This window comes from Triticum aestivum, chromosome 4A, assembly GCF_018294505.1.
Source record: "Triticum aestivum cultivar Chinese Spring chromosome 4A, IWGSC CS RefSeq v2.1, whole genome shotgun sequence".
In the NCBI taxonomy this organism is placed as follows: domain Eukaryota; kingdom Viridiplantae; phylum Streptophyta; class Magnoliopsida; order Poales; family Poaceae; genus Triticum; species Triticum aestivum.
In genome coordinates this window covers 73,207,700-73,230,972 of record NC_057803.1, presented here as the reverse complement: position 1 = coordinate 73,230,972, position 23,273 = coordinate 73,207,700, and the positions used below count along the sequence as shown (strand labels likewise).

At 41.9% G+C, this 23,273-nt stretch overlaps 1 protein-coding gene and 1 non-coding gene across 2 annotated transcripts; both read right to left on the bottom strand.

The window, feature by feature from the left end:
- Positions 1–3,512: 3,512 nt before the first annotated feature.
- Positions 3,513–3,586, bottom strand: TRNAV-AAC (transfer RNA valine (anticodon AAC)). The gene has a single exon. It is a non-coding gene; the product is annotated as a tRNA-Val (tRNA).
- Positions 3,587–5,361: 1,775 nt separating this feature from the next.
- LOC123083733 (cyclin-J18-like) lies at positions 5,362–7,930 on the bottom strand. Its single transcript, XM_044505680.1, has 9 exons — positions 7,832–7,930; positions 7,675–7,751; positions 7,465–7,582; positions 7,275–7,373; positions 7,179–7,196; positions 7,017–7,087; positions 6,349–6,475; positions 6,188–6,248; positions 5,362–5,474 (listed from the first exon to the last, which is right to left on the bottom strand). The coding sequence occupies exons 1-9, from the start codon at positions 7,928–7,930 to the stop codon at positions 5,362–5,364; spliced, it is 783 nt and encodes a 260-aa protein (XP_044361615.1).
- Positions 7,931–23,273: the final 15,343 nt, after the last annotated feature.

Below are 23,273 nucleotides of genomic sequence, written 5' to 3'. Positions count from 1 at the left end.
ACTTGATTCAAGCAACTGTAGCACCCAGACACTCTGAGCACATGCTCACTAACTGAGTTGTTATCTTCCATCTTGCAGGCAAAGAACTTGTTAGAGGTCTTATACCTCTCAACACGGCCATGATCCTGAAATACCAATTTCAGCTCTTTGAAACATCTCATATGCTTTGTTGCGTTCAAAACGTCTTTGCGCCCTGATTTCTAAGCCGTAAAGCATGGCGCACTGAACTATCGAGTAGTCATCAGAACATGCCTGCCAAACGTTCACAACATCCACAAATGACGCTAGAGGGGTTGGCACGCCGAGCGGTGCATCAAGGACATAAACCTTCTGTGCAGCAGTGAGGACAATCCTCAGACTACGGACCTAGTCCGAATAATTTCTTACAATATCTTTGAACTTAGTCTTTCTCTAGGAACATATTAAAATAGGAAGCTACAGCGTGAGCTATTGATCTACAATATAATTTGCAAAGACAATTTAGACTATGTTCATGATAATTAGTTCAGTTAATCAAATTACTAATAAACTCCCACTTAAATCAACATCCCTCAAGTTGCCTAAGTGATATATGATCCAAATCAACTAACACATGTCCGATCATCACATGAGATGGGGTAGTCATCAATGGTGAACATCTCCATGTTGATCATATCTACTATATGACTCATGTTTGACCTTTCGGTCTCCTATGTTCCGAGGCCATGTCTGTACATGCTAGGCTCGTCAAGTTTAAACCAAGTTTTCTGCATGTGTAAAATTGGCTTACACTCGTTGTATGCGAACATAGAGTCTATCACACCCGATCATCATGAGTTGCTTCGACACGACGAACTTTTGCAATGGTGCATACTCAGGGAGAACACAATTTCTCGACCCCCAAGGCAAGCCCCCCGTGCCCATTGTCTATGTAGATCGGGCAACACAATGAGCCGCAGGGTAGTGTCCACAGCACGCCACCGTGTAATGGACGACGCGGAGGCCCTCCTATGCGGGTACTCTAGCATCTTTATATGAAGAACATTATATCACGTTAATTGACGTGATTTTATCACCATATCTTGGAGTTCTTTTCCTATACCCCCAAAACAATTCCATAGGTGGCATCCTGATGGAAACATGCCAAAAGAGGTCCCTGAACACAGTAAAACCTAGTGCTAAAGAACAAAACAAAATGTAAAAACAACATATATTTTGGACTCATCAAACAAAAGTGAAGATGAGGATGGTGATGGCTAGGAAAGGGAAAGGGTTCCCAGTCCCACTCCCACGTGTAGCATGGGTCGACCCGACGGGGGGAAGAGAGGAAAGGAGAAGTTCAAGAGAGAAGTTGAGGTGGAGGCGATGTAACAAAGGTTGATGACGATAAGGACAAGGAACTAGTTTACGGAGAAGAGTAAGCAAGAAAAATATAGAGATGGAGGAGAAGAAGATCCAATAGAAGAGGGCGTTGAGATGGAATGCTATATGCAAGAGAGTTGATGGCATCATGAAGAGATGTACTCCTAGGTGACTACGCTCAAACTTCAGATGTATCAGGCGACAACTAAACAGATAGGCCAGGATAATTGATTCATCATATTGGATCTGGACTCCTTAGATCCAGTGATGGGCATTTTATGGAAGAAGAATGTCGATTGCATGCTTCAAGGACCTCAAAGACGGACAATGGATACGCAAGAGAAGAAGGGGATGCTGCACTCGTCGACAACATGTAATTTGTACATGTCACCAGTTAAATGCTTTTATTTGTGCAACTTATCAAAAACTACGTGTATGTTTATTTGATTTGCTAAACTTTTAAATTTACAATCGAAGTTTTTGAATGAGGAAAAAAATTATGGCTAGGATTTGACTACTATGAGCATGCCCGTTATCTGATTAGTCTCCAAATGCATATGGAGCGCGGTTCATGTACATTATGATAACTCATATATGAAACTATAGAGTTGTTTTAAGAGAAGCACAAAAAGAGCGACAAGTCATCGCAATAGGAAAAAGGCGTAAATAAACTAAGAGCTATCCCCCCCCCCTCGGCACCAAGTAAAATGTTTTTTTGCGCATTGTAGATAACTAATTTCATCATTAACAACTCTGTTGTAAAAAAAGGGAACACAGACTGTAAATAAAAATAGAATATACCATGCAAAACATGCTCTTTCAATTATATTAAATAATTAACACCACCATTTTTTGTTAAAAATTAACACCGTCATTAATAGCTCGGTTGGCACAATAAAGAGAAAAAACAAAGAGTAAATGAATTTGGGAAAAATAGCAGGTAAACACACACCCTTTCAATTATTTTTGGTTAATAAACAACTCAGTTGGCAATAAGAGAAAGAGAGAGAAAAAAGGCAAATAAAATAATAAGAATAATTCCCCCGAAAAAGAGGAAAATGCCATGTAAAAACAAAGGCAAATCAAATAATAATTAACACCATCATTAATAGCTCGGTTGGCACAATAAAGAGAAAAAACAAAGAGTAAATGAATTTGGGAAAAATAACAGGTAAACACACACCCTTTCAATTATTTTTGAGATGGAATGCTATGCAAGAGAGTTGATGGCATCATGAAGAGATGTACTCCTAAGTGACTACGCTCAAACTTCAGATGTATCAGGCGACAACTAAACAGATAGGCCAGGATAATTGGTCCATCATATTGGGTCTGGACTCCTTAGAACCAGTGATGGGCATTTTATGGAAGAAGAATGTCGATTGCATGCTTCAAGGACCTCAAAGAGGGGACAATGGATACGCAAGAGAAGAAGGGGACGCTGCACTCGTCGACAACATGTAATTTGTACATGTCACCAGTTAAATGCTTTATTCGTGCAACTTATCAAAAACTACGTGTATGTTTACTTGATTTGCTAAACTTTTAAATTTACAATCGAAGTTTTTGAATGAGGAAAAAAATTAAGGCTAGGATTTGACTACTATGAGCATGCCCGTTATCTGATTAGTCTCCAAATGCATATGAAGCGTGGTTCATGTACATTATGATAACTCATATATGAAACTATAAAGTTGTTTTAAGAGAAGCACGAAAAGAGCGACACGTCATCGCAAGAGGAAAAAGGCGTAATAAACTAAGAGCTACCCCCCCCCCCCTCGTCACCAAGTAAAATGTTTTTTTTTGCGCATTGTAGATAACTAATTTCATCATTAACAACTCTGTTGTAAAAAAGGGAACACAAACTGTAAATAAAATTAGAATATACCATGCAAAACATGCTCTTTCAATTATATTAAATAATTAACACCATCATCTTTTGTTAAAAATTAACACCATCATTAATAGCTCGGTTGGCACAATAAAGAGAAAAAACAAAGAGTAAATGAATTTGGGAAAAATAGCAGGTAAATACACACCCTTTCAATTATTTTTGGGTAATAAACAACTCAGTTGGCACTTGGCAATAAGAGAAAGAGAGAGAGAAAAAGGCAAATCAAATAATAAGAATAATTCCCCCGAAAAAGAGGAAAATGCCATGTAAAAAGCTGTGGCGTCGCCCGGATTTGAACCGGGGATCCTCAGCGTGTTAAACTGATGTGCTAACCAACTACACCACGACACCTTTTATGTTTGTACTGTCATCTTAATATTTTTATTACTAAAACGTTTAGTTGGCTGATTATGACGTCATCCAGAGATTCCCCGGCTGGCACAGGGGGCGATGCGCAAACCCCTGGCCGTGATCGAAAACCACAAACCGTCAATCTTCTGTAGTACTCCCCGTACGAAAATACGTAGGGTCAATGACAGTTTCCTTTATTTAGTGGAGGTGCTAAAACAAGGCTAGTCAATTCTGAGGTCCACTTCACTTTACTAAGTCTACCTTCCAAGCTAACATGAGCTGACTCTGCCTATCATTAGGCCTATAAAAGCATGTCAAATCCTAAGGCTAGGCTACTAACTAGGTCGATCACGATGGTTTATTCTTCCCATAAAACAAAGCGCACACTACAGTTTATTTTAGTAATAAAAAGAAAATGCTGTTTACATCAGACAAACATCACTACACAGAACCGAACCCTGCTCTTTGACTGGTAGCTGGGCTTAATCCGGCATGCAGATCAAGTGCCCAAGGCACGTCATTGGCAGGGCAGCAGCAGTAGTATAAGAGAGGCACGCCCTGCACGTGTGGCCCGTCACGGCGAACCGCCGGCAGCCGGCGGGTTCCCATTTCTCGAGGTGGCACATCGCGGTCTCATGGCAGGAATCATCGTCGGTTCAGAAGCCCCTTTTCTGCCCCGTCGAAGCGTCTCCGGCGAAGTGCTCCGGTTGGTGATGATCTCATCCCAGTTTGAGGCAAAACGGCAAAAAATGCGGTTCGATTTTTGATGTAATAGTTGTGAGGCCAACCAACGACCGACGAAAAGGTTCCGGAGGAGACATGTAACCAACGGACTAGCATTATTCTGCAGCGGCAATTTTAAATTTTGCCTTGGTCTCTGTTTGTTCATGCAATCCATGCATGGAGCAGGCTGCAAAGATTGGTGCCGACGCATTAAACAACCGCAGCTGCATAGCAAGTTGCACGCTTGGACACTGACCACGCAACAGATGTTGAGAAAATAATGTACGTGTTTATTGAGTTCGATACGGTACGGAGAGACAGAAGACATGATTGGAATTGCGTGATGCCTGATATGATGATGATCAATAAACTCGAGGGCATGTCGGCTCCCTCCTCTTCCTTTTAGCTTGAGAATATTGACTCTTGTCCATTCAATTCAATTCAATTCAATGGCTTGCGGAAGCGGTTGCAAGTAGCAACACTCCTACCCCTACCGAGCACCTGCTCCTAGGGCCCCATAAATATGATCTTTCAGTCTATACAAACTTTCTTTGTTTCAATTATGGAAAAGGGAATATCTTCAGCTCTTTTTCCTTTTCAATTATGGAACAAGGAGTATCTTCAATATGAGAATATCCCATCAACTCTTTATCAGTTCCAATTAAGAGTTGAGAGGTCATGCCCGTCATGATATGCTGAATAAGTCGTTTCGTGTCATATTTTGCAATTGCACCAAGACAAAAGCCATCAAATATAAAGAAAGCTGATGGCCTGTGGAGGCGGTTGCAAGTAGCAACACTCCCACCCCTGCAGAGTACCGACTCCCGGGACCCCCATATATACTGTTTTTCATTCTTCTGTTATAGTATGAAGTTTCCTTCAATTATGGGAAAGTGACTTTCAATTATGAAAAAAGGAACATCTTCAAATCATTCTCCTTCCAATTATGGAACAAGGAGTATCTTCAGTATGAGAATATCATATCAAAACTCATGAAGAGTTGACGGGTCATGCTTGTCATGATACGCTGAATAAAATTGTTTCATGTCATGTTATACAATTGCAGGAAGACAAAAGCAGAATCCAAGAGTCTTGATGTCATCATAACCATCAAATGGAAAGAAAATTGGTGAGTGGCACATGGACACGAGGATCAAGGAGAGATCTAGCATCACGGCATGAGTCAGTCAGTCATCTGAGCTGAATTGTCATGTACTCGTGTGGCAACAATACATTCAGCAACAATTTTTTTTACAGGTCTAATTAGCGGCCACGGCAATTTTGGAAATCTTAATCCCACATTGTGGATGCAAACAAGCTGCACTATCTTCTACACAATCACTTGGTTGCACGGTGTTAGTACTTACCACTGGTAAAATTTGGACACAACTACTTTTGCTCTACACATAAACAGTTTGCAATGAGCCTCAGATACTGAACTCTCTCTTGTTCTTCTCTTTGATTTCATCCGGTTTGAGTACATGCATGAGAATTGTCATAACAATCTTCATGATCTCTTCTTCAGCATATGATGTGGTAAATCGGACTGCAAAGTGCAGATATTGTTAGAAGGTGTGTGATGAATGTCAGAACCTTACTGATTCAGCAAATCAGTGCATTAGACACACAATTCTTACATATGCAGGCCTAATCCATCTAAAGGCATGCTGTTCATTCATTAGTAGTATATGACCACAGGGAACAATAAGTCTTAACTAAAGAAGATGTCAACAAAAATGTCTTAACTGAAGAAAGTAGAAACATTTCAGTGCTCATGGTTTCACTCGAGATAAAAATCACAAAAACCAAAGAAACTATTAATGCGGTTCTTTGCCGGACCATACATAAATAAAGTGAAGCACGCAGCTAATGGCTTACCCCAAGGAAGGATTGGAAACTCCCATGTCTGCTTAGGAACTGACATAACATATGCAGTAACCTTAAGAGAAAAGAGACAGACAGCGTTAGGCATAACATTGTCGCAGCTCTATCTATCATCTTTTCAATGTCAGTGGGAATGCTGCATTTAGGGAACATACAAGAGTTGAAGCAGCAAGTGGACAGGGAAAGTCAAAAAGCCATGAGGTATCTTCGGTCTCATAAAGAACATCCAAAATTTCCATGCACACATCCATACTTAAAAGATCACCCAACTTCGATATTTCCCTGTCAGTGAAGAAGAAAATAAGCAGCACGTTATTTGAAATTCTATACTTACGTTTCACATGTACTGAGAATCCAGAACAATAAGAACATATGAGCAGCATATGTTCATGGTTTAATACTTTCTACACATCAGCAAAATTATTGTAGTGCTAAGCACTAACAGTGTAACTTCGTGGGATTGGTAAACAAATGGTGGTGTGTACTGTGTCTGTGCACCAACTAAAAACTTACAAAGAGTCAAGTGCACTGCTCAGGGGGAAGTGAGAAACTGAATGCAACAGATTCTAATTCTAGTGACTAATTACTGAACCTGCATGTGGTGTGTGGTACTGTGGTTTCTCATATAATGCATTGCCCAATATAAATGGATGTGTACCTTACAGAACTTCAGAGTTACAAGATGATACATGTTCACCACAAACTAGTAATTCAGTATTGTATATAACGGTTCTAAAAGGCTATAAGAATTGCTCCTAATGAAAGTATTAACAATTGGAGTACTGGTCAGTGATTAGCGAATGAATTAAGCAATTTGATGAACCTGAACTGAATGAGAAGCTGCTCCAGGTATATGAAAGCAATGTTGGAACACCCAACATTATAATCCACTACCTACAGACCACTCAACAAACAACGATTTCATAGTGTGGGAAGACGAAAGCAATACAAAGCAAACATTCCAGCGCTAGCCCAGAGGCTTTACCTCCATGAACACCAGCTCCTGCGGCAGTACAACAAACACCTTCAGTCCGCATAATCAGGAACCAAAATGAAAGAGAACAATGCACCACGAACTCACAGCATCCGCGAAATCACGGCATGTGAAATGCTGGTCGGCGATGATGCGGTCGCTGAGCGCCTTGAGGCTCTTCACCGACAGTGGCCTCATCTCATGGATCTGAAACAGAAAACATCACGAAAAGGAAGGTAATGATGCTCCCCCATGGCATGCATGCACAGAGAGTTTGCTGAGATGCTCACGGTATCACCTTGCTGGCGATCCACACCGCGACGAGCACGAAGAGCTCCAGGTTGCTGTCCCTGAGGGGCTCGATCAGCCACGACCTGATGGCCCGTCCACTTCGTGCGCCGTAGAACCCCATCTTCCTGCCACGAACATGTCAAGAAGGAAAAGCTCGCCCCAACCAAAACTAGAAATTGTGTCTAGGAGTGGGAGATCGACCGCCGTCACCTCTCACCTCGGAAGCGCGGGGAGGAAGCGTCCGTCGAAGAAAGAGAGCGCGGAGTACTTGACGATGGGCCGGAGGTCGAGCCGCTACAAGGAAATCGCGGACGGCAGCGGGTGAGACTGAGTTCGGTCGGGGTCGCGGACAACGGAGGGAGATGAATGCTTACGTTGGAGGCGTGGAGGAGGAACTGGAGGAGGTGGCTGCGGCGGGAGGAACCAGGCCACGCGCTTGCCGCCGCCGCCGCGTCCGCCTCCACCATTTCCATGGTGGCGCAAGTCGGGGACGGCCCCTTTCTTTTCGATTTGCTTTCTGTTCATTCCCACTTTTCTTTTCTTTCTTCACTTCTTTGTTTTAGGAGAAAAATATGTAAGAACTTCTAAAAAATCACATGAAGATATCAATATTGATTTTGTACTACTTGTACACATGGTTACATTAACTATCTACACGGATGTTCCATCTCGAGATGTGTGCGCATCTTTTTGAGTTCTTCTATTTTTTTCATTTCATTTACACCCCGTGGCGCTAGGAACTCATTCCAAATTACGATCACAAGTTCACATGGTTTGATCCAGGTAGTTATCACATATGCGACGTGTCGAGGAGGAAGAATAAAGAGGAACATACACATGAAGCCATTGTTGCCTTTCTTCATCCTAGAGATGCTCATTGACGTTTTAAAAGGCTGATGTTGTGTGGCTCTCTTTCTTGAGTTGAAACATGTAGGTGGCATACTTGTCCCTCAAAAAAATGTAGGTGGCCCACTTGGGTCTATGAATTGATGGCTAGGCGTCTTTGCTCGAGTTGGCCTTCAGCGATGGTGGAGCTAAGAGAGAAGCAAGGGGAGGTGGGCAAAGAGAAAATATGCATCATTGGTGGGCCCAAATGACTGCACTCTTCAAGCGTCTATTTTTTTATTTCACTAAATATTTAGGGTGGGAGGGGGCTGGGAGGGGACAACGCCCCCCTTGCAATGCATGTAGCTCCGCCAATGGCCTTTGAAGCCCATTGTCTTCCTTATCTCTATCGTGCATCAACGTGTGAGACTGGTCATAGGTGTCTTGTCCCTAAGGTATTGTCATCGGAAATCGACATCAAAGATCTTCTAGATTCTTCCAGGTTTCTTGAGTTGCTTGAAAATCACCTCCAATGAATAAGGCATTGTTCTTTCATCTTGAGTGCTGTGACGCCCCCGATTTGACCGTACACTAATCATACACGCAAATGTGTACGATCAAGATCAAGGACTCATGGGAAGATATCACAACACAACTCTAGACACAAATTAAAAATAATACAAGCTTTATATTACAAGCCAAGGGCCTCGAGGGCTCGAATACATAGCTCGAATACACGAGAGTCAGCGGCAGCAACAATATTTGAGTACAGACGTGAGTTAAACAAATTTGCCTTAAGAAGGCTAGCACCAAAGTAGCAACGATCGAAAAGGCGAGGCCTCCTGCCTGGGACCTCCTAACTACTCCTCGAAGCCGAACTCTACGTAGAAACATCCTCGGGATCCTCTGGCTCCTGGACTCTATCATATGATCGCAATAACCGAAAAAAGGGGAAAAAGAAGTAGCAAAGCAACCGCGAGTACTCATCCAAAGTACTTGCAAGCAAGGATCTACACTACATATGCATTGGTATCAATGAAATGGGTAGTATCTGTGGACTGAACTGCAGAATGCCAGAATAAGAGGGGGATAGCTAGTCATATCGAAGACTACGCTTTTGGCAGCCTCCATCTTGAAGTATATAGGAGAGAGTAGATGGTAAGTTCACCAAGTAGCATTGTATAGCATAATCCTACCCGGCGATCCTCCCCTCGTCGCCCTGTGAGAGAGCGATCACCGGGCTGTATCTGGCACTTGAAAGGGTGTATTTTATTAAGTATCTGGTTCTAGTTGTCATAAGGTCAAGAGTAACAACTCTGGGTTGTCCTTTTACCAAGGGACACGGCTATTCGAATAGATAAACTTCCTTGTAGGGGTGCACCACATTTCCCAACATGCTCGATCCCCTTTGGTCGTACACACTTTCCTGTGCCATGCCCGGCCTCGGAAGATCAACACGTCGCAGCCCTACCTAGGCACAACAGAGAGGTCAGCACGCCGGTCTAAATCCTAAGCGCGCAGGGGTCTGGGCTCATCGCCCATTGCACACCTACATGTTGCGTACGCGGTCGATGAGCAGACCTAGCAACCTCCATTACAAAGGAAGTTGCATTACGCGGTCCAACCCGGCGCGCCGCTCAGTCGCTAATGTCAAGAAGGCTTCGGCTGATACCATGACGTCGAGTGCCCAGAACTGTTCCCGCGTAGTTGATTAGTGTATAGGCCAGTGGCCTGACTCAGATCAAATACCAAGATCTCATTAAGCGTGTTAATTGATGTACCTGCGGACGCCGACCAGGGCTAGGCCCACCTCTCTCCTAGATGGTCTCAACCTGCCCTGTCGCTCCGCCACAAAGTAACAGTCGGGGGCCGTCGGGAACCCATGCCCGCCACTACCAGGATGGAACCACCTGCCCTTTCAGCCGCCACATCGGAATCACTTGCGGGTACTCTATGAGCCGACCCGACTTTAGTCACCACATGTATCACATATTATGTATATAAGTGTATACCCATGATCACCTCCCAAGTGATCACGACCCGATAGTATAGCATGGCAGACGGACAAAAATGTAGGGCCACTGATGGAATACTAGCATCCTATACTATGCATTTAGGATTGCAGGTAAAGGTAACAACAATAGTAGCAAAGACAGGCTATATGCATCAAAATAGGATTATCAGAAAGCAGTAACATGCTACACTACTCTAATGCAAGCAGTAGAGAGAAGAATAGGCGATATCGGGTTGATCAAGGGGGGCTTTCCTGGTTGCCCTGGCAAGGAGGAGGGGTCGTCGTCGACGTAGTCGTACTCAGGGGCATCAGCGTTGGCTCGAGGTCTACCGGAGAAGAAGAGGGGAAGAAACAGTAAATACGGAGCAAACAAAGCATCACAAAAACATAACATGACAATACATAGTGCTACGGGTGACCTAACGCAGTACTAGGTGTGATACGTCCATTTTGCATCATGCTTTTATATTGATATTTATTGCATTATGGGCTGTTATTACACATTATGTCACAATACTTATGCCTATTCTCTCTTATTTTATAAGGTTTACATGAAGAGGGGAATGCCGACAGCTGGAATTCTGGGCTGGAAAAGGAGCAAACATTAGAGACCTATTTTGCACATCTCCAAAAGTCCTGAAACTTCACGGGAGCATGTTTCAGAATATATAAAAAATATTGGGCAAAAGAAGTAGCAAAGGGGGGCCACCCACCGTCCACGAGGGTGGGGGCGCGCCCAGGGGGTAGGGCGCGCCCCCTGCCTCATGGCCCCCCTGGTGGCCCTCCAATGCCCATCTTTGGCTATATGGGGTCTTTCGTCAAGGAAAAAAATAATAAGCAAGCTCACGGGACGAAACTCCGCCGCCATGAGGCGGAACCAATCTAGGGCTCCGGCGGAGCTGTTCTGCCGGGGAAACTTCCCTCCGGGAGGGGGAAATCATCACCATCGTCATCACCAACAATCCTCTCATCGGGAGGGGGTCAATCTCCATCAACATATTCACCACCACCATCTCATCTCAAACTCTAGTTCATCTCTTGTATCCAATCTTTGTATCCAAACCTTAGATTGGTACCTGTGGGTTGCTAGTAGTGTTGATTACTCCCTGTAGTTGATGCTAGTTGGTTTACTTGGTGGAAGATCATATGTTCAGATCCATTATGCATATTAATACCCCTCTGATTATGAACATGAATATGCTTTATGAGTAGTTACGTTTGTTCCTGAGGACATGCGAGAAATCTTGCTATAAGTAGTCATGTGAATTTGGTATTCGTTCGATATTTTGATGAGATGTATGTTGTCATCCCTTTAGTGGTGTCATGTGAACATCAACTACATGACTCTTCATCATTGTTTGGGCCTAGAGGGAGGCATTTGGAAGTAATAAGTAGATGATGGGTTGCTAGAGTGACAGAAGCTTAAACCCTAGTTTATGTGTTGCTTCGTAAGGGGCTGATTTGGATCCATATGTTTCATGCTATGGTTAGTTTTACCTTAATACTTCTGTTGTAGTTGCATATGCTTGCAATAGGGGTTAATCATAAGTGGGATGCTTGTCCAAGGAAGGACAGTACCCAAGCACCGGTCCACCCACATATCAAATTATCAAAGTACCGAACGCGAATCATATGAACGTGATGAAAACTAGCTTGACGATAATTCCCATGTGTCCTCGGGAGCGCTTTACTTTATATAAGAGTTTGTCCAGGCTTGTCCTTTGCTACAAAAAGGATTGGGCCATCTTGCTGCACCTTATTTACTTTTATTACTTGCTACCCGTTATAAATTACCTTATCACAAAACTATCTGTTATCGATAATTTCTGTGCTTGCAGAGAATACCTTGCTGAAAACCGCTTTATCATTTCCTTCTGCTCCTCGTTGGGTTCGACACTCTTACTTATCGAAAAGGCTATGATAGATCCCGTACACTTGTGGGTCATCAAGACTCTTTTCTGTCGTCATTGTCGAGGAGTGAAGCGCCTTTGGTAGGTGAAATTTGGTAAGTATAAATTTATATAGTGTGCTGAAATTTATTGTCACTTGTTACTATGGAACATAATCCTTTGTGGGGCTTGTTCGGGGTATCTTCACCCCGACCAGTAGAGCAAAGAGTTGCTCCTCAACCTACTGAACCTACTGAAATTTTTTACTTTGAAATTCCTTCGGGTATGATAGAGAAACTGCTAGCTAATCCTTTCACAGGTGACAGAACATTATATCCCGATTTGCACTTAATCTATGTGGATGAAGTTTATGGATTATTTAAGCTTGCAGGTATGCCCGAGGATGTTATCAAGAAGAAGGTCTTCCCTTTATCTTTGAAGGGAGATGCATTGACATGGTTGAGGCTATGTGATGATATTGGATCATGGAACTACCAACGATTGAAATTGGAATTTCATCAGAAGTTTTATCCTATGCATCTGGTTCATCGTGATTGTAATTATATATATAATTTTTGGCCTCGCGAAGGAGAAAGTATCGCTCAAGCTTGGGGGAGGCTTAAGTCAATGTTATATTCATGCCCAATCATGAGCTCTCAAAAGAAATGATTATTCAAAAAAATTATGCTCGACTTTCTCTGAGTAATCGCTCCATGCTCGATACTTCTTGTACTGGATCTTTTATGATGAAGACTATTGAATTCAAATGGGATTTATTGGAAAGAATTAAACACAACTCTGAAGATTGGGACCTCGATGAAGGTAAGGAGTCAGGCATGACACCTAAGTTTGATTGTGTTAAATCTTTTATGGATACCGATGCTTTGCGTGAATTTAGCACTAAATATGGACTTGACTCTGAGATAGTAGCTTCTTTCTGTGAATCCTTTGCTACTCATGTTGATCTCCCTAAGGAGAAGTGGTTTAAATATAATCCTCCCATTGAAGTAAAAGTAGTTGCACCTATTAAAGTTGAAGAAAAGACTATCACTTATAATGATCCTGTTGTTCCTACTGCTTATATTGAGAAACCACCTTTCCCTGTTAGAATAAAGGATCATGCTAAAGCTTCAACTGTGGTCAACAAAAGTAATATTAAGACGCATAAACCCCCTGAGCTAATTAAAGTTGAACCTAATGTTGATATGGTTAAAGATCTCTTGGCTGATAATATTGATGGGCATGTTATTTACTTCTGCAATGAATCTGCTAGAACTGCTAGACCTGATACTAAAAATAAACATAGACATGTTGTAGGCATGCCTGTTATTTCTGTTAAAATAGGAGATCATTGCTATCATGGCTTATGTGATATGGGTGCTAGTGCTAGTGCAATACCTCATTCTTTATGAAGAAATTAGGCATGATATTACACCTGCTAAGTTAGAAGGTATTGATGTTACCATTAAGCTTGCCAATAGAGATACTATTTCACCGGTTGGGATTGTTAGAGATGTTGAAGTCTTGTGTGGGAAAGTTAAATATCCTACTGATTTTCTTGTTCTTGGTTCCCCACAAGATGACTTTTGTCCCATTATATTTGGTAGACCCTTCTTGAATACTGTTAATGCTAAGATAGACTGCAAAAGGATATTGTTTCTGTTGGTTTAGGGGATATGTCTCATGAGTTTAATTTTGCTAAATTTCGTAGACAACCCCATGATAAAGAATTGCCTAGTAAAGATGAAATTATTGGTCTTGATTCTATTGTCGTGCCTCCTACTGATCCTTTAGAACAATACCTGCTAGACCGTGAAAGTGATATGTTTATGAATGAAAGAAGGGAAATAGATGAAGTATTATTTAAACAGGGACCTATTTTGAAACACAACTTTCCTGTTGAAATCCTAGGGGATCCTCCTCTACCCAAGGGTGATCCCATGTTTGAGCTTAAACCTTTTCCTGATACTCTCAAATATGCTTATCTTGATGAGAAAGAGATATATCCTGTTATTATTAATGCTAACCTTTCAGAGCATGAAGAAAAGAAATTATTGAAAACTCTGAAGAACCACCATGCTACTATTGGATATACTCTTGATGATCTTTAGGGCATTAGTCCCACTCTATGCCAGCATAAAATAAAATTGGAGAAGGATGCTAAATCAGTCGTTGATCACCAATGATGGTTAAATCCCAAGATGAAAGAAGTGGTAAGAAAAGAAATACTAAAGCTTCTAGAGGCAGGTGTAATTTATCCCGTTGCTGATAGTCAATGGGTAAGTCCTGTCCATTATGTCCCTAAGAAGGGAGGTATTACTGTTGTTCCTAATGAGAAAGATGAATTGATCCCACAAAGAATTGTGACAGGTTATAGAATGGTAATTGATTTCCACAAATTAAATAAAGCCGCTAAAAAGGATCATTACCCGTTACCTTTTATAGATCAAATGCTAGAAAGATTATCCAAGCATACACATTTTTGCTTTCTAGATGGTTATTCTGGTTTCTCTCAGATACCTGTGTCAAAAGAGGATCAAGAGAAGACAACTTTTACTTGCCCTTTCGGTACCTTAGCTTATAGACGTATGCCTTTTGGTTTATGTAATGCACCTGCTACTTTTCAAAGATGTATGACTGCTATATTCTCTGACTTTTGTGAAAAGATTGTTGAGAATTTCATGGATGATTTCTCTATTTACGGAACTTCTTTTGATGATTGCTTAAGCAACCTTGATCGAGTTTTGCAGAGATGTGAAGAAACTAATCTTGTCTTGAATTGGGAGAAGTGCCACTTTATGGTTAATGAAGGTATTATCTTGGGGCATAAAATTTCTGAAAGACGTATTGAAGTTGATAAAGCTAAAGTTGATGCTATTGAAAAGATGTTGTGTCCTAAGGACATTAAAGGTATAAGAAGTTTCCTTGGTCATGTCGGTTTTTGTAGGAGGTTCATTAAGGACTTCTCTAAAATTTCTCGGCCTTTGACTAATCTCTTACAAAAAGATGTTCCTTTTGTCTTTGATGATGACTATGTATAAGCATTTGAAATACTTAAGAAAGCTTTGGTTTCTGTACCTATTGTTCAGCCTCCTGATTGGAATTTACCATTTGAAATTATGTGTGATGCTAGTGATTATGCTTTAGGGGCTGTTCTAGGACAAAGAGTTGATAAGAAATTAAATGTTATCCAATATGCTAGTAAAACTCTAGACATTGCTCAAAGAAATTATGCTACTACTGAAAAAGAATTTTTAGCAGTTGTATTTGCTTGTGATAAGTTCAGACCTTATATTGTTGATTCTAAAGTAACTATTCACACTAATCATGCTGCTATTAAATATCTTATGGAAAGGAAAGATGCTAAGCCTAGACTTATTAGATGGGTCCTCTTGCTACAAGAATTTGACTTGGATACTATTGATAGAAAGGGAGCTGAGAACCCCGTTGCAGACAACTTGTCTAGGTTAGAGAATGTTCTTGATGACCCACTACCTATTGATGATAGCTTTCCTGATGAACAATAGTTGTCATAAATGCTTCTCGTACTGCTCCATGGTATGCTGATTATGCTAATTATATTGTTGCTAAATTTATGCAACCTAGTTTCACATACCAGCAAAAGAAAAAGTTCTTCTATGATTTAAGACATTACTTCTGGGATGACCCACATCTTTATAAAGAAGGAGTAGATGGTGTTATTAGACGTTGTGTACCTGAGCATGAACAGGAACAGATCCTACGCAAGTGTCACTCTGAGGCTTATGGAGGACACCACGCTGGAGATAGAACTGCACACAAGGTATTGCAATCTGGTTTTTATTGGCCTACTCTCTTCAAGGATGCCCGTAAGTTTGTCTTGTCTTGTGATGAATGTCAAAGAATTGGTAATATTAGTAGATGTCAAGAAATGCCTATGGATTATACAGTTGTTATTGAACCATTTGATGTCCGGAGCTTTGATTATATGGGACCTTTTCCTTCCTCTAATGGGTATACACATATTTTAGTTGTTGTTGATTACGTTACTAAGTGGGTAGAGGCTATCCCAGCTAGTAGTGCTAATCATAACACCTTTATTAAGATGCTTAAAGAAGTTGTTTTTCCGAGGTTTGGAGTCCCTAGATATTTAATGACTGATGGTGGTTCACATTTTATTCATGGTGCTTTCCGTAAAATGCTTGCTAAGTATGATGTTAATCATAGAATTGCATCTCCATACCATCCACATTCTAGTGGTCAAGTAGAACTTAGCAATAGAGAGCTTAAATTAATTTTGCAGAAGACTGTCAATAGATCTAGAAAGAATTGGTCCAAGAAACTTGGTGATGCATTATGGGCTTATAGAACTGCATATAAAAATCCTATGGGTATGTCTCCGTATAAAATGGTTTATGGTAAAGCTTGTCACTTACCTCTTGAATTAGAACATAAGGCATATTGGGCTATTAAAGAGCTCAACTATGACTTCAAACTTGCCGGTGAGAAGAGACTTTTTGACATTAGCTAGCTTGATGAATGGAGAACCCAGACCTACGAGAATGACAAACTGTTTAAAGAAAAAGTTAAAAGATGGCATGACCAAAGGATACAAAAACGTGAGTTTAATGTAGGTGATTATGTATTGCTATACAACTCTCGTTTAAGGATTTTGCAGGCAAACTCCTCTCTAAATGGGAAGGTCCTTACATCATCAAGGAGGTCTATCGTTCTGGTGCCATAAAAATCAACAACTTCGAAGGCACAAATCCGAAGGTGGTGAACAGTCAAAGAATCAAACATTATATCTCAGGTAATCCCATAAATGTTGAAACTAATGTTATTGAAACCGTAACCCCGGAGGAATACATAAGGGACACTTTCCAGAACATTTCAAACCCCGAAAAGGAATAGGTACGTGGTACGGTAAGTAAACCGACTCCAAAACAGTTCTAATGGCAATTTTTATCCGTTTTGGAATATTTAAGAAAATAGGAAATAAGAAGCAGACCGGAAAGGACACGAGGCTTCCACGAGGGTGGAGGGCGCGCCCTACCCCCCTGGGCGCGCCCCCTGCCTTGTGGGCACCTCGTGTGCTCTCCGGACTCTGTTTTCTTGCATGATACTTCTTTTGGTCGGTAAAAAATCATTATATAATCTCCTGAAGGTTTTGACCACCGTATCACACAAATATCTCATGTCTTTGTTTCGAGCTGTTTTTCTGACAGATCTAGATCGCCATGGCATCTTCAAGTGCCCCCAAGGACAAGTTCTTCGAGACGGTAATCAACCCCTACCTCGCGGAGGTGCTGCAACACCCTCAAACCATTGAGATGCGTGAGGGGTTGCTGCACATCCGCGATGTTGAGGGACCAAGGAGGACCGGAAGCATGGAGACAAGACTCGAGGCATTGGAGCAACAAGTTTTCAAGTGCCAGGAGATGGTGGAACATGGACTCGACTCCAATCATATAATGATCATGGAGTTCATCAACAACCACAAGCTGGATGACAAGAACATTGGGGAGGCCATCTTCAAGCTTCATGAGAAAATCGAGCGCCTCCAAGCCCAGATCTATGTTCTGCAAAACCAAAACTGTGAGTATGAATATAGATTCAAGAGGATGAGTTTGGCTGCAGATTTGAGGATCCCGGAGACTCGATCATCCTTCTATGATGTTGAGCCTATGCCTTGGAAGCAGGGATGGAAATGGGTCGGGTTTGGGGAGGGTGGAGCTGGTCCAAATCCAACCCACGACCCATATTCCTACCCTCTGCCCATCCACCAAATTATCCATGGGAACAACTTGTGCCCATGCCCAAACCCGCTAGATACCCACATACCCATGGAGCTCCATGGGCATAGAAAAGTCAGCATGAAGCCTTCCCAAATATCAAATCAACTCATCATCATTCACTCACAAATGACAACATAAGCTACATGCATAAGTAGGTAACAAGTAATACGATGAGTCCTTAAGTGTGACATACCAGAGGTTGATTCTGTAGCATATAGCTCATGGCACAAGTTGCATATTTCATGCCATTTTCCATTGATTCGTTCTTTCTACTGTCACTGGCATATGACCCCACATGTCATACGGGTATCCATTGGATATCCATGGAGCACAAACTATAACCGTGCCCAACCCGGCTGTTCGTGGGTGTCCATATCCATGGACCCATGGGCAGAAATGTGCTCCATACCCTTGCCCAACCAGTTCAGGTATCCATGGGTATCCAGATCCATGGATAAAATTTCCATCCCTACTTGGAAGATGGACGACAAGCCTACATCATCAACAACTCCTTCATCACCACCTCCGAGGAAGGAGACATAAACACATGAGTATGGGCACTCCCCTTGGCAACTGCCAAGCTTGGGTGAGTGCCCCGATGTCGTATCACCATCACACTTTTATCTTTACCATTTTTCTTAGCTCGATCCTTTTGGTAATATCTTGATCTAGTAGAATAAAGTTTTAGTATGATCTAGTTGTGAGTTTTACTTTATGATCCTTCTATGTAATCGGGTCCATGAGCTATATATAATAAAGATTAGTGTTGAGTCAAGGGCTTGATTATCTTGCTATGTTCTTGAGGGAATAAAATAAAAGAGAAAGAATAAAAAGAAATAAAGAGATCATATGGATCTTATGGAGAGTAATGAGCTCACATATAAAGAGTATGATGAATAAAAATTCTTGAGAGTTGACAAACATAGTTTTGGTCATCATTGCAATTAATAGGAAGTAATAAAGAAAGAGAGGTTTTCACATATAAATATACTATCTTGGACATCTTTTATAAGCGCTCATTAAAATATGACTTGCTAAAGAGTCGATGTTGGACAAGGAAGACAATGTAATGGGTTATGTTTTCTTACATCTAAGATAAATTATATTGTCATGGATCATCCAACATGTTGAGCTTGCCTTTCCCTCTCATGCTAGCCAATTTCTTTGCACTAAGTAGAGATACTACTTGTGCTTCCAAATATCTGTAAACTCAGTTTGCCATGAGAGTCCACCATATCTACCTATGCATTGAGTGAGATCCTTCAAGTAAGTTGTCATCGTTGCAAGCAATAAGAATTGCTCTCTAAATATGTATGACCTATTAGTGTGGAGAAAATAAGCTTTATACGATCTTGTGATGTGGAAGAAATAAAAGTGATGGACTGCATAATAAAGGTCCATATCACAAGTGGCAATATAAAGTAACGTTCTTTTGCATTAAGATTTCGTGCATCCAACCATAAAAGCACATGACAACCTCTACTTCCCTGTGTGAAGGGCCTATCTTTTATTCTTGTCTATTACTTTATGTAAGAGTCATGGTGATCTTCACCTTTCCTTTTTACATTTTATCCTTTGGCAAGCACAATGTGTTGGAAAGATCCTGATATATATATATATATATATATATATATATATATATATGGCCAATTGGATGTGGGTTTTCATGAACTATTATTGTTGACATTGCCCTTGAGGTAAAAAGTTGGGAGCAGAAAAGATCTGAAGGGCAAATGGCAAGTTTCCATAGTGTGTTCAGTTTTTGTGAGGGAGATGGGGACGGAAAGAAGCTAAAGAGGGATACATAAGGAGTTGGGGGAGAGGGTGTTCTCATCAATGAGAAAGCGGGGCTGTCAGTATAGCTCCGCGAGCAGAAATGAGAATTGTGGTGTCGAACTGCCGGGGGCTCGGGAATAGGCCGACAGTTCGAGGTCTTCTGGAACTCTAGAAGAAGGAGGATCCCGATGTAATTTTTCTTTCAGAAACTAGGATGAATAAAAATAAAGTGGAACGACTTTGCCAAACCTTGGGGATGCCGCACCTCGTCTACAAGGTTTGTGCCGGGAAGAGTGGTGGACTGGCTATGCTTCGGAAAAGAGAAGTGAACCTGAGTCTGAGATGGCTTGGAAGAATGCACATTGATGTGACGATCTAAGAAGATGATGGATACAAATGGATACTTACAGGCATCTATGGAGAGCCTAGAACTGAACTAAGGCAAGATACGTGGAGTCTTTTACGTACCCTACATCAGCAAGAAAGGCTACCCTGGATATGTATGGTGGATTTCAACGAGATCCTCTACAACTTTGAGAAGCAAGGAGGGGTGCCTAGAGCCCAAATTCAGATGGATCGGTTTCGTGATGCTTTAAATTTTTGTAACCTGAACGACCTTGGTTTTGAGGGTGATGCATTTACTTGGTGCAATAATAATTTCCGTTTGGATGGTTACATTCGTGAGCGTCTTGATAGGATTGTTGCAAATCCTCAATGGTATATGTGTTTTCCAGGTTACAAGGTACGCAACGGCTGCCCTGAACATTCAGACCATTGCCCGATCATCCTTGATGTTCATGGTGCGACCAAAAAGAACAGACCAAAGCCGAACAACTTAAACAAGAGGTTCAAAGCTCGCTGGCTTCTTGAGGATGATTGTGAACAAGTGGTGACTGAGGCGTGGAAAGATGCAGCAAGGAGTGGTGAAGGTAAGGTGATGGAACGCCTAAAGGTGGTGTCCAGGAGCTTGGATGAATGGAGCGGAGAAGTGTTAGGAGACTTACAGAAAAGAATCAAAAAGCTACGAGCTGAATTGGAGGAATGCCAAAGAAGCAACCTTTCAGAAGCAAATGTCAGGAAGGAGCAAGTGGTGTGGTTTAAACTTGGGCGTCTTGAGGAGCAGCTGGACGTGTTCTGGAAACAACGTGCCCATGTGGGATGGTTGACGAAAGGGGACCGAAACACCGAGTACTTTCATGGGTTTGCCTCATCGCGAAAGAGAAACAATCGGATCTCAAAGTTAAAAGGAGATGATGGGGTGGAGGTAGAAGGGTAGGAGAGCTTAAAAGCCCTCGTATCTAACCATTTCTTTGGCTTGTTTACCCCCATGACAGGTACAAATATTGGGCAAGTACTACAACATGTTCTTCCCCGAGTCACACCTGAGATGAACAATTTTTTTGTTAAAAGAGTACACAGCCTAGGATGAACAATTTTTTGTTAAAAGAGTACATAGCCCAGGAAATCAAGAATGCACTAGATGATATGGGTGATCTTAAAGCCCTAGGGACTGATGGTATGCCAGCAGTGTTCTACAAGAGATTTTGGGGTACGGTGGGAGAAGTTGTGGTCCAAGAAGTTCTACACGTGTTGCAGGGCGGCAGTATACCCGACGGATGGAATAAAACTATTGTTGTGCTCATCCCAAAGGTTTGGAACCCAGAAAGGATCAAGGATCTTCGCCCTATTAGCCTGTGCAACGTGGTGTATAAACTTGTATCCAAAGTTCTTGCCAACCGACTCAAGGTGGTCTTGGATGAGCTCATTTCGCCTAACCAGAGTGTGTTTGTCCTGGGGCGATTGATTTCGGATAATACTATCTTGGCCTACGAGATGACACATTATATGCGTAGAAAGAGGAGTAGGAAAGATGTTTACATGGCTCTCAAGTTAGATATGAGCAAAGCTTACGACCGGGTTGAGTGGCCCTTTTTGGAAGGAATGATGACAAGGTTGGGCTTTGCAGTGGAGTTTGTACAACTTATTATGCAATGTGTCACCACTGTTTCATACCGGTTTAGATTGAATGGTGACTTAACTGAAACCATCCTTCCAGGCAGAGGTTTACGACAAGGCAATCCAATCTCGCCATATCTCTTCTTAATCTGTGCTGAAGGTTTCTCAGCTTTGTTACATCATGCGGAAATGGAAGGGCATGTTCGCGGTATTCAACTTGCCCCTGAAGCTCCCCGGGTCAGTCACCTCCTTTTTACTGACGACCCGCTGCATGTCATGGAAGCTACAGTGCATAGTGTGCAGGCCATTAACGAGATCCTACAGGCCTATGAGGAAAGCTCAGGACAAGTGATAAATAGAGAAAAGTCGGCTGTCATGTTCAGTACCAATGCCAAACAGTGTGTCAAAAACTTATTATTGCAGGAACTTCAGCTAGGTGCTGAAACAAAGGAAGGCAAATATTTGGGGTTGCCAACATACATTGGAAAGTCAGCGAAGAAATGCTTCACATACATTAAGGACATCATTGTGAGCAGACTTCACGGAGGCATGGAAATATGTTTGTCTATGGCTGGGAAGGAGGTTTATGTTAAGGCAGTTGCCCAAGCCATTCTGGCCTATGCTATGGCGTGCTTCAATCTTACTAAATCCTTGTGTGATGAAATAAGTCAGTTCATATGTCGGTACTGGTGGAACCAACAACCAGATGAGAGGAAAATGCATTCGGTCGGATGGGAAAAAAATGAAACTATCAAAGGAGGAAGGCGGTCTTGGGTTTAGAGACCTCCACTTATTTAATTTGGCCATGCTCGCGCGCCAAAGTTGGCGATTACTCCAGGCCCCAGACTCCCTTTGTGCACGTGTCTTACGAGCCAAATATTACCCAGGTGGAAACTTGCTAGATGCTGAACCAATGACGGGTATGAGCTACATTTGGCGTAGTATCCTAAAAGGGCTGCAAGTACTCAAGAAAGGGATCATTTGGCGAATTGGGGACGGAACTAATGTTTTGAACTAATGTGAGAATAGGCTGGAGGTCAAAGCATTTCGTTATACGGTTCACCATATATATGTTGTTGTTCTAAGAATGATCATGATGCCCTCATGTCCGTATTTTATTTTATCGACACCTCTATCTCTAAACATGTGGACATATTTTTCATTATCGGCTTTCGTTTAAGGACAAGCGAGGTCTAAGCTTGGGGGAGTTGATACGTCCATTTTGCATCATGCTTTTATATCGATATTTATTGCATTGTGGGCTGTCATTACACATTATGTCACAATACTTATGCCTATTCTCTCTTATTTACAAGGTTTACATGAAGAGGGGGAATGCTGGCAGCTAGAATTCTGGGCTGGAAAAGGAGCAAATATTAGAGACCTATTCTGTACATCTCCAAAAGTCCTGAAACTTCAAGGGAGCATGTTTCAGAATATATAAAAAATATTGGGGGAAAGAAGTACCAGAGGGGGGCCACCCACCGTCCATGAGGGTGGGGGCGCGCCCCCCTGCCACGTGGGCCCCCTGGTGGCCCTCCGATGCCCATCTTTGGCTATATGGGGTCTTTCGTCGAGG

Excerpts from the sequence above, each read along its gene's own strand:
- LOC123083733 (XM_044505680.1), bottom strand. The coding sequence starts at position 7,930 with ATGGAAATGGTGGAGGCGGACGCGGCGGCGGCGGCAAGCGCGTGGCCT. Across the intron at positions 7,752-7,831 it reads TCCTCCTCCACGCCTCCAAC|CGGCTCGACCTCCGGCCCAT; the intron begins GTAAGCATTCAT and ends ATTTCCTTGTAG. Across the intron at positions 6,249-6,348 it reads CACTTGCTGCTTCAACTCTT|GTTACTGCATATGTTATGTC; the intron begins GTATGTTCCCTA and ends TTTTCTCTTAAG.